The 12,278-nt window shown below is 36.2% G+C and overlaps 2 protein-coding genes and 1 pseudogene across 2 annotated transcripts; 1 reads left to right on the top strand and 2 right to left on the bottom strand.

Annotated features, from left to right (window-relative positions):
• Positions 1 to 1,349: 1,349 nt before the first annotated feature.
• Positions 1,350 to 4,389, top strand: LOC106428225 (protein TRANSPARENT TESTA 12). Its single transcript, NM_001315837.1, is given in 8 exon segments — positions 1,350 to 1,716; positions 2,567 to 3,111; positions 3,193 to 3,279; positions 3,345 to 3,401; positions 3,485 to 3,723; positions 3,803 to 3,921; positions 4,015 to 4,101; positions 4,176 to 4,389. Coding segments are annotated over 8 exon segments (1,524 nt in total). The 5' UTR covers positions 1,350 to 1,398; the 3' UTR covers positions 4,248 to 4,389.
• On the bottom strand, positions 4,322 to 6,646 carry LOC106428235 (annotated as a pseudogene).
• A 136-nt stretch (positions 6,647 to 6,782) lies between these two features.
• LOC106428226 (polyamine oxidase 3) lies at positions 6,783 to 9,759 on the bottom strand. The gene is made up of 11 exons (XM_022705153.2): positions 9,555 to 9,759; positions 9,385 to 9,487; positions 8,949 to 9,067; positions 8,765 to 8,853; positions 8,559 to 8,672; positions 8,378 to 8,465; positions 8,197 to 8,282; positions 8,007 to 8,109; positions 7,824 to 7,921; positions 7,311 to 7,740; positions 6,783 to 7,238 (listed from the first exon to the last, which is right to left on the bottom strand). Exons 2-11 carry the CDS (start codon positions 9,422 to 9,424, stop codon positions 6,939 to 6,941), a joined length of 1,467 nt encoding a protein of 488 aa, XP_022560874.2. The 5' UTR covers positions 9,425 to 9,487; positions 9,555 to 9,759; the 3' UTR covers positions 6,783 to 6,938.
• Positions 9,760 to 12,278: the final 2,519 nt, after the last annotated feature.

Raw genomic sequence — 12,278 nt, forward strand, 5'->3', positions numbered from 1 at the left:
AGATATATATATATATATAGTTAATACATTTATATGATCAAAATGACATTTATCATTAAAATTATATACTTCATATTTAAGGGGAGAGTCTGTATAGTATACACTCGATAGCTAATACAATATAATTTATTAGATTTTGATATAGTGGAAAATTTATTATGAAATTATTAGAAAATGTTGCCAAAAAAAAGAAGAAGAAATTATTAGAAAATAAAACACTTTTAATAATTGGTGGAAATAATGAGTAATCTTCTGAGTTTGGTGGGTCACCCGACCTATTAGACAACTCATTGATTTCATCTTACGTCATGGACAGCTCATCCAATGCGAATAATTTCTTTTATTTTTAGATTAATCGTGTATATTTACAGTTGGGCCTCATGAGCAAAGAAGTAATGGGCTCATACGATGTTTGTGGGCCACAATTCTGAAAAGGGTTTCCGTTCCTTTTTAAAGTTCATTATTATTACTCGTATCGTATCTCTATTATTGGCAAGTGGACTTTGGTAACATGTTAAATTGTGTTATGGAGAACCTAATTAATATTGGTGCACCAAAAAAAAGGAGAAACTAATTAATATATATTAATCACTCATAATTTTTTTTTTTTTTTTTTTTTTTTTTTGATTAACCAGGTGTTGACCTTGCGGCCCCCCACCTAGGCCCGGCGCCAGCCTTTGCCTGTACCTTTTTACGGGTCCTGGGCACGCCTCCCCCTCCCCGCGAGTCGAACAGCCGACCTCCCCTCCCGGAGGTAGTACCACTGGACTACGAGGTCCTGGGTATCACTCATAAACTTCATACAAACGATCTATCATTTTCATTAGTTAAACTCAGTTCGATACAAACGAATATATGCTTTTCGTTAGTTAAACTCAGTCCGATACAAAAGAACATATCTTTTTCATTAGTTAAACTTCATTAATCACTATCTTTTATCATTTTCTTGACAATTATCTACGTGTAAAACACTATTTCTTCACCCATTTAATTTAGAGGATGTACAAAGGTTAAGACTAGCAGTTGGATCTATATTCATAATCGTCGACGAACATTAGGTATCAACAACTTTTTTCTTTTCATGTAAGTATACTTCGTTTTATACCTTGCCACATAATAATTCGTTTGATATGATTAACTTCTCAATCTAGTATAAATGTTTTTTTTTTTTGCTTAAAATCTAGTATAAATGTTTAGGCCACAAATGGTAACAAGAGAATGGTTGTTACAGTAGACACCAAAGTATCAGACCAAACAGTCATGAAACATCTAAACCGTCAATTATATTTTTCATCAACGACTCGAAGTCTCGAACCTTCAAAATAAACCAAAACAAACGTTAGTAATATAATTCACGAATTGTCTATAACTAACAGAAGAGGAAAAAAAAAAGGAACCATGAGCTCCACGGAGACATACGAGCCGTTATTGAGACGGCTCCACTCAGATTCGCAGATCACCGAACGTTCTTCACCGGAGATAGAAGAGTTTCTCGGCCGTGGTAGATCCACGGTGACGCCACGGTGGTGGCTAAGGCTGTTTGTGTGGGAGTCAAAGCTTCTATGGAAGCTCTCTGGAGCCTCTATTGTCGTCTCTGTGCTGAACTACATGCTCAGCTTCGTCACCGTAATGTTCACCGGCCATCTTGGTTCTCTTGAGCTCGCTGGCGCTTCCATCGCTACCGTCGGCATCCAAGGCCTCGCTTACGGTATCATGGTACGCACTACGCTGAAACATATCGGTCCACATAATATTCATAAGCTTTGATACCGTTTTTTTGTTCCGTTATCTTTATTACCACTTTTAGAGCAAACTCATTGAATCTTTGAACAATATAATATTAATTTTTGGGTAAGAAACCTAGTGAGAAACTTATGATAAATTTCACATACATTGTTAATATCATCCATAATATTTGGTTCCTCTCATGAAACGTTATGTTAACTTTAGTTAATATTAAATAATATTAATTAATATATCATCTAAACTTATGTATAATAGAACTTAAAAGAACTTATGTATGATTTATAGAATTTTTTTTGTTAAAATAATAAAATATAAACTCTTTAATTGATAGTTTAAATTAAAGTGTATTTAAAAAAAAAACCTAAACTAAATTCTAGAGATATTTGTTGGGGTATATTTATGATATTTCCCCTTGTTTATGGGTGTGATTGACAATTGCTGTAGAGCCCTCTACAACCACAATTATATCTGCTGTCATAAATCCACACTATTTCTTTAAACTTATTTCTTTATAATTGCTCTACAAAAACAAATACATACAGCTCAAATTTAAAGACTTTTAAAAATTAAAAATCTAGAGTCAAAGCAAAAAAAATCACAGCAATATTTCTACAGCCAAAAAATGAAATTACAGTTTTTACCAATCAAAATCTATATCAGATTCTTTTAAGAGGACTGATAGTTTTTCGTATGAGAATAAATTTTCACCATTTTTATGAAAACAAAAAAATTTAATTAGTTTAATTAATTTTACAAGTGACTAACATCTTCAATGCTGATGTTCTTAGTTTAAATTTTTTTATTTGATCAAATCGACTAGTTGGGAATGGCGAGCGCGGTTCAGACAGTGTGTGGTCAAGCGTACGGCGCGAGACAGTATTCATCAATGGGAATAATCTGCCAACGAGCCATGGTCTTGCACCTCGCAGCTGCAGTCCTCCTCACGTTCCTCTACTGGTACTCTGGTCCCATTCTAAAGGCAATGGGCCAAACCGTAGCCATCGCACACGAGGGTCAGGTCTTTGCACGTGGGATGATTCCTCAGATATACGCCTTCGCTCTCGCTTGCCCTATGCAGAGGTTCCTCCAGGCTCAGAACATAGTAAACCCTTTGGCTTACATGTCTTTAGGAGTTTTCTTGCTCCACACGTTACTCACGTGGCTTGTAACCAACGTGTTGGATTTTGGCTTGCTGGGTGCGGCTTTGATTCTAAGTTTCTCGTGGTGGCTGCTCGCTGCTGTGAACGGTTTGTATATCGTGATGAGCCCGAGTTGTAGGGAGACATGGACCGGGTTTTCAGCTAGGGCTCTTACAGGGATTTGGCCTTACTTGAAGCTCACGGTAGCTTCAGCAGTCATGCTATGGTAAATGTCTATGATCTAAACCGGTTAAATCTATTGTTTAATGAAAAGCTGAAACTAATTTTGAAATGAAAAATCTTGTAGTTTGGAGATATGGTACAACCAAGGGCTAGTGATCATCTCCGGTTTACTCACCAATCCCACAATTTCCTTAGATGCAATTTCGATTTGGTAATATTTTCACCCAAACTTGAATCTCAACGGTTATGTGTTAACCCGGTTTAGTGGTTTTGCAGCATGTATTACTTGAACTGGGATATGCAGTTCATGCTTGGTTTAAGTGCAGCAATCAGGTCTTAACAAAACCCAAAAAAACAGCATGCAGTTTTTTATTTAAGTTACCCCTTTGACGTTTTAATTGTGTTATTTTGGTTAGTGTCCGTGTGAGCAACGAGCTAGGAGCTGGAAATCCACGAGTGGCTAAGTTATCAGTGGTGGTGGTGAACATCACGACGGTTCTCATCAGCTTGTTCCTCTGTGTCGTGGTGCTCGTGTTCCGTGTCGGCCTAAGCAAAGCCTTCACCAGCGACAAAGAAGTTATAGTGGCAGTCTCTGACCTATTTCCTCTACTCGCAGTTTCCATTTTTTTAAATGGAATCCAACCTATTCTCTCTGGTAAAACACACACAAAAGAGACCAGGTTTCTTGATTAATCTTTGTTCTTTGGATTAATCTTTGTGACATTTGAAATAAGGGGTTGCTATTGGAAGTGGATGGCAAGCAGTGGTGGCTTATGTGAATCTTGTTACTTACTATGTCATTGGTCTTCCTATTGGCTGTGTTCTTGGCTTCAAAACAAGTCTTGGAGTTGCTGTATAATCTCTCACTCTCTCTTGCTTTCTTTCTATTCTTCTTTATTTCTATGTATTGTATGTTACATAAGATTTGGGAGACATTTCATTACAGGGGATCTGGTGGGGAATGATTGCAGGAGTCATACTTCAAACCATAACTTTGATTGTTCTTACACTTAGAACTAACTGGACTTCCGAGGTAAAACACTCAAAAATAACTCTCTCTTTCTCTAGTCCAAAGTTATCTTACATTTAACCATGCATTTGTTGCAGGTGGAAAATGCAGCTCATAGGTTGAAAGCTTCGGCAAATGAGAGTCAAGAGATGGCTACCGAAGGAGTCTAAAATAACAGCAACATCAACTATGTTATTTTCTCCTCTGCAAAGCTATGAAATAAATAATCTTTCGTCTCTTAGTATTCAGTACAACATTTCTTTTTGTTAACTATAATGGACAAACTACAATATAATATCCTCTTCTACAAAACCTTTCTTTTGGCTTTAGATGACTACAAACATACAACTTTCTAGTAGTTTTCATAAGCCCACAAGTTCTCCCCTCTGAGAGCTAACATAATGGGAAGACCCTTCTTGTTTTTTATCATACAACACAGTTTCTCCTGCACCATCATCTTCTTCTTCTTCATATTCAAATTCACCACTACTGACATCATCATCAGATTGGTAGAGTCCAGCAAGGATTGTTGTTGTCTCATCTCTAAAACCATTAAGTTCTTTACCTTCCTCTAGCTCATCTCGACTAGAAGCCAATGACAAAAGCACATTTTTAGCTTTATGATCAGGCGTTACACCACAACTTTCCATCTCCTTGTACCAACTAAGAGCGCTCCCAAAATCCTTACACCTCCCAAACGCATCCATGATAATCGTTAAGATGGTTAGATTCGCTTTGATGCCACTAAACCTCATTTTCTCATACACCTCCATAACTTTATCAAGATCATTTGCTTTGAGATAACCTTTTATCATCGTCCCATAGGTGACTACATTAGGTTCAAAACCATCTACTTATATCCTCTTGAAGAATCTCTCAGCACCTTCCATGTCAGAAGCATTTACATACGCTGATAACATAGTTGTGCAAGAGCATAGATCTCAGATAAAGCTTCTTCCTCTCTTCTTGCTCTTCCATATGCTTTGATAAGTAAACAGGATTAGATCACTACTATCACAGGCCATGTATGGTGCTTCCAGCGTATAAGCACCTGGTCATAGATCTTAGAAACTTCTTTATAAGTTTCAAAGGCTATTGTAACAGTAGACTGTGGAACGCCTTTCTCAGCCATTGAAGCAAATACTTTTCGAGCTTTTTCATAGTTCCCAGCCTTCTTGTGCATGTATATCATCATGTGATACATCTTTTGATCCGGCTTCAACGGCGATCTCTTCTCATCTAAGAGAGTCTCAAAGACCTTTTCAGCTTCTTTAAACTTGTTCCCTTCTACGAAAGTCTTTAAGTATAATCTGATAAGTTACAGCAGAAGGCTCTGGCCCTGAAGACTGCATCCTACGAAATATGGCTTCAGCATTGTTGCATTTGCCTCCTCTTCCATGAGAGCGGTATAAGAGATCACGTTTGGAGTTGAGCCCATCTTGCTCAGAGAGCTTAAAACCCTTTCAGCTCTGGTTGAAGTTTCCTAGTTTCCCATAAGCTGTGATGAGCATCAAATAATCCATTTCACTGAAGTTCCACCAGTTCTGGTATCTAATCCATTCAAGAATCTGGATATCAAAGGAACACAATACGCACAACACTAGATTAAGATGGCTCATCTAATCTTTTCTCAATCAAGATTCAAGACTAACTTCATGAGAAGAGAAGTTATTTTCAGTCTCATTCATTCTCCATACCTCGCTGACGAGATTCCATTTCTTGAGCTGCTTAAACCTAACCAAAGTGCCCAAAACAAGGTCCCTGGGAAGACCTTGGTCACCGTCACTTCTGTACTGCCTAAGAACAGAAACTGCAGAACCAGTTGATTCAATCTCTAACATTAGCCCTCTCCATCTCTTCTGATCCACCTCGTCTGCTGCATCTTTGAAAACCTCTTATCTTCCTCCTCTTTTGCAGGAACTTCCTAGTAGCCAGCATCCCCATACAAACAACTCTGAACCGGTTCTGGATTTTAACACCAACATTGATGATGTTGTTCTGTAGTTTCCTCTGGCTGACACAAAGACGAAGACAGAGAGAGACTTTCAAAAACTTTTTAGTAACCTAACAAGGATATGGTTTGAGGTAAATGAACATAAACCCCTTAAGGATACAGCTTAAGCTTATATAATCGATTGAATTAAACGAAGCCTAGCACGGTTTTTCTCAGAAATTCGTAAAGGCGCTCCCTTTAATAGAACTGCTACAACTGTCACTGAAAGACGAAACAAATTCTAGAACAGAACCAAGTCCAGAACCCAACACAAAATGAGAGTTGTTCCAAGAAGGTTAAGGCAGTAGATAGGAAAGAGAAAAAGGAAACCTGTGATTACTTGATGGAACTGAGACAAAGGGCTTAAAAATTATAGTCTGTGACATCTAAACTTCGCAGCTTTCTCCTCTGTCGCAGCAGCCAAGAGGAAGAAAGATGTACTTCTCTTATCCTCAAGAAGATATAGTTTCAAAGTTTTTGATTTTTCATTTTAACTCAAAATTTTAAATTTAGACAGAAAGTTGCAGGCGGGGTTTCATGGGGTACTGAGTTGACAGTACTGCCCGCCCCTACATACACCTGATATTTACACAGACGACTCAATTGCATCCTAGTTGCTGATGTGAAAGGACAGAGAAGAAGAACAAAGAGTAGTGTTGTCTCGACTTGTGTAAGGTAATGATTGTACGGAAAAGTTTTGTAGAGTCAGAAAAATGAATAACACATTGCTCAGTTGAGTTTCGACTAAAGACATTGATGCGCACAAGAGTTTTTGAGTTAATGAAGTCCTCATAAATTTTTTTTAGTTGTATATCACATGAAATCATAAAACCCATAAGAAACCGAGAAAACAAATCCTGGTGTTAAATTACATACGGGATATAAGAAGCGGGACAGAGGCAGGAGCTTCCTCTTCAATCTCATGCTCAAGCTCTCCATAACGCTCAAGCACGCGCATCCTGCAGTCCTCAGCAGCTAACAATCCTGTTGAATAAGCACCGTGTACTGATCCCGGGTAGCTTGTGCTAGTAGCTTCCCCAGCAAAGAATAGATTATCCAATGGCACTCTCAGCCTCTCGTAGAGGTCATGAGGTTTGTTCACTATGTCATAGCTATATGATCCCAATGAATTGATGTCTGATCCCCACCTTGATACCAAATAATGTATCTGTCAAAAAGAAAAGAAAAACATTAGCAAACGATATAGAGACTTAGGGGGAGAGATAGGTTAGAGTAGTACTGGTGAAGATGCATCAGGAAGAATCTTCTGGAGTTGTGAAAAAGCAAATTTTACAGCCGATTCGTCAGACATCTTCTCGATGTCTCTAGCGAGCTGACCAGCCGGCATGTAGACAAGAACAGGATGGTTTGTGGCTTTATGCAGGTTCAAGAAATAACTGCATCCATAGGAGGTTTCTGCAACCACTCCTAGAAACTCTACGTTTGGCCAAAACACATTGTCAAAGTTTAGTATTATCTTGTTCTCGATTCCTACACCGAGGTCGTTGATAGCTTCTTGTTTCCAATCCGGAAGCTTTGGTTCGAATTCTATAGTTCCTGACTTTAGGACGCCAAGAGGGAGCGCAATGACTGCAGCATCCGCAGCAAACGTGTCTCCTTTTTCTGTAGTCACTTTCACTCCATTGTAGCGCCTGGCAATCTTGGTGACCCTGACAGAAACAAAAAGGCAGCAAAAAGGTTTAGCTGCAGATTCAAGAAATGGTGGAAACTGCTTTGAAAAAGGAATCTTTACCTGTGGTTTAGTCGAATATCAAGACCTTTCGAAAGAGTGTTGATGATAGGACGATACCCTCTAACCATAAGACCATGTCCACCAGGCAACAGTTCTTCCTGTGAATGTTTTAACTGGACATGTTAAAAATCTAAACATACCTCAACCACTAAACCGAGGACAGATTGCAATTTAGTCACTGACCTGGTCCCAACACTTTGCCGAGATGGTTTCAGCATCAGCAGCAAACCATCCTTCCATGCGGCACAAGTACCACTGAAGCACATTATGGGCAATCCCTTCCAATCTGGAAGAGGAAAAGAACTAAGTTTGAGAACACAACAAATAATAACAAAAATCAAAGCAGTTAGTTGGAGACTATATGTTTACATACCTCAGCTCAGGTGATCTCTTGAATACAATAGAAAAGGCTTGGGATATTGACATGTCTTCAACCTGCTCATCTCTGACTTTACAGATCTGCATTTTGTGAAACAAGTATCTAGTAAACCAAAGACACGCAGAATCTAGAAACAGAACAAAAGAGAAACTGGACACTAAGAGTTAACACAAACCTCTTCTAGAATGTGCTCAAAAGTTTCGCCAACCTTTGTTACCAACTCCTGAGGAACTTGGTTGCCAGCTTTATCGAATAGAGCATAACTGCACAAAACAGAATCACACCGTGAGTGAGTCTTAAAAAAAAGCTAGACGGCTAACTAATAATTATATCTGGAAAATTTCAGAATTACACACCTCTCAAGATCGTGGTCATACAAGACAGAATTGTCACCGCTAGTTCGATAAAGAGGTAATCCTAATCTCCCAATGACTGCGGCCAGAGGATTCTCTTTACAAACACCATGCAGCCTGTCAAAGAACCAAGCTGACTAGTTAGCATCAATGACAAAAGATCCAAAACATGAAACAGTGAGAAAGAGAGAGAGAGTCATGATTTTTACCAAGATGCACCCAAATCAACAGGAAAACCGAAAGAGTAATCAGTGTGAACTCGTCCACCAATCCTGTCACGAGACTCCAATAACACAACCTGAAAACGAAAGAAGACAAAGTATTAATATTTCCTTCCTCGTCACAACATTGTAAGCTTAAAGACTTGCATCGCATTGAATCGTGTTTACAAACCTGAAAGGAAGCATCTTGAAGAGTGCGAGCAGCTGCGATACCAGCCATACCAGCTCCGATAACTATCACTGAAGGTGTTCTCTTCTTCTTCATCCTCTCCAAGGTTGAGACAGAAGTATCTGAAAACACCATATGCAAACAGTTCAGAGCCTATTAGAAGCTTAAACCCATGAAAAAAATTCTTACAGAACACAACAGAGTAATCTAAACAAATAAAAGCTAAATTCTTCACAGACATCATGATTACTAAGACTTAAACCCAAAAAAAAAAAAAGACAACAAAGAAAGGTTAAGGAGTAACACCAATAACATATGCAACATTTCAGGGCCGAAGAGGCTTAAACCCATGAAAAGACAAATCTTACAGAACACAATCTAAACAAGACAAAAGCTAAATTCTTGACAGACATCATTACACAAGGACTAAAGGATCTACCTTTATTCAGCTGAGGATCAGTTTTGCCTTCGGACGCCATGAATCAACAATGCTCAGCGATTCAATTACTACTACTAGTAAGCGATAAAGGATCTAGTGATTTCTGCTCGAAAATAAAGAGCGAAATTGGCAATTGAGGAGAAACACTAAGGATTGAGATCAGAAGATACGTCGTCGTATTGGAGTAGCTTGAAATTGAAGATGCAAAGCTCGCTCTTCCAAACAGTTTCATGCAATTCCGAGTTAAATAGATCCGGCGACGATCAGATTCGAATGCGCGAAAAACACTCGGAAGATCATAGAAAGAGAGCTAGAGAGAGAGAGAGAGAGGTTAAGGAGTCGCAGATTATTTTATCTATTTCTTTATTTGTCGTGTTTGTTTGAGATTGCTGAGGTGTAATAAGCCCAATGGTTGGACTATTTAATCTTATATTATACTTTTTTCGCCGAACTTTAATTTTGTGAATGAGATAGACTCATACACGCTCGAGTATATATTGTAGGATAAACTCGCTCTGTTTGTAAGACACGTGTCATTGGACGATAAAGTCGGTGGTTTTTTGTAGACACCGGCCAAATAACTTGGGGGGAACAGAAAAGTGAGTTGGTCAAGGACGTACGAATTGTGATGGATTAAATCACGTTAGCGTTTTCGGTTTTCTTTTCTCGCGTTTGCGTTGGAAAGCCCGTTAGAGTATCTTTCTAGGCCCAACCTAGCCTCTATATTCTGTTTTAAGCCTTTCAGATTCATCAGCTAAATAATGTTGATGCTTACTACTCATCCAAATATAAAACAGAATGGATACACGTATCCTCCTCGTGTTGGCAACACTTAATTGATGTCATTAAACTGTATAACTAAGCTCTATGTAAGACTACCTTAGTAGATTTTGTATAATACATTTCTTAAACCTCATGTTTATGCCTCCAAAAATAGTTAATCATCAATGTAAGAGTAGATGTGTCAAAATGAGTTATAACTCATGAGCTGGCTCAACTCAACTCGATTTTTCATGAGTACGAGTACTATTTTTAGGCTTATTTAATAAACGAGGTTAATGAATGAACTTAATTTAGATCACAGGTTATATGAACATGATCTAACTCATGAGCTCTGTCGTTTTTATATTTAATATATATATATAGTATAACTTCCATTTACTTATGTAAAAAATAGTTTCTATATTAATCATATTTATCATTTATAATTAAAATGTAAAACCAAAAAGTTTAGATATATATATATATATATATATATAACATGTAAAAATATGTATACCACACATCATATCATATATATTTTTAAAATTAAAATGTAAAACAAAAAAAATAATTAATTTTAGGTGTTGCTTAATTTAGTATTTAATATTAATGTTTTAAAATTTTAATATTTATATTTTGAATTATATTATGAAAATTCTTCGATTTTTTATTTTATAATTATAATTATTTTTAATTATATTATATCGCGAGTCAGCTCATTTAACTCATGATCTAGATGATATGAGTTCGAGTTTACATATTAAAACTTATATAATAAATGAGTTGAGTTGAGCTAGCTCATTGAAAACCTGAGCTCACTATGAGCTGATCTGAATTGAGCGAGCTAGCTTATTTTGACACCCCTAGGAGTTAGGGGTGTCAAAATGAGTTATACCTCATGAGCTGACTCAACCCACTCGATTTTTCATAAGCATGATCTCTATTTTTAGGCTCATTTAATAAATGAGTTTAATGATCGAGTTTAAATTAGATCACAAGTTATATGAACGATCTATAATGAACATGAGCTAGCTCATGAACTTGGTCATTTTTATATTTACAATTTTATATATACACATATATATACTGGATAACCTTTTCTTATGTAAAAAATGATAATTTTTATATTAATCATATTTATCTTCTAAAATTAAAATGTAAAACCAAATATTTTAAAAAGATAATTTCTATCTTAATCACATTTATATTGTAAAATTAAAATATGAAACATACATAAGTAATATAGAACTTATACTTTTAAAAATTATTTATAACTTTTTAGAAGAAAGAAAACATAAACTATCATGTTTTAGAAATTATCTAAATTATCTTTAGTTTAATTTATTTTAAGTGGTTTTATTTAATATTTAATATTAATGTTTTGAAACTTTTAATATTTAAATTATGAATAATACTGTAGCAGTTATTTTAATTTTGCTTTTTTATTATTATTATTATTATTATTATTTATATTAGATTACGAATTAACTCATTTAATATTTAATTCATGATATAGATGATCTGAGTTTAAATTTACGTATTAAAACTCATATATTAAATGAGCTAAATTACTTCGCGAAAGATCCTAGCTTAACTTGAACTGAGTTTAAGAGGATTAGCTTATTTTGACATCTCTCAGTACTCAGTAGTAATCTTAACTAATTGCCACGTTAGCTTATTTTACCCATCAGCTGACTTTGATGTCCCAACGGTGACCCAAATCTCGACATGTCCATTGGTTGTTACACCGCCTACATGTAATTTAAACAAGGTACGTCAAATATCAAACATAATGGGGATTCTTGTGAATCAAAATGACCAAAAGATCTTTGTCTTTTATTTTCTCTATTTCTTTGATCATCCGTTGTAATAACGAATGAGCTAAATTTCTTGCAAAGGGACGCAAAATAAAAACATAATATGGTTGATTGGTTAGAAATTGGCTTTACCTTTAATTTTCATATATAATCTTAAATACTACCAATCATGTTTTATCGTGGTTTTAAAGTTACAAAAAAAATTAAAGCTACAGCAAAAACATACAAAAATAGTTGTAACAATAGTATTTTCTAAAGTCTCATCTTTTTAGGTGTAGAAAATTTTAAAGTTATGTTCCTTAAAGGTAAATAAAA

The sequence above is a fragment of the Brassica napus genome, chromosome C6, assembly GCF_020379485.1.
Source record: "Brassica napus cultivar Da-Ae chromosome C6, Da-Ae, whole genome shotgun sequence".
Taxonomy (NCBI): domain Eukaryota; kingdom Viridiplantae; phylum Streptophyta; class Magnoliopsida; order Brassicales; family Brassicaceae; genus Brassica; species Brassica napus.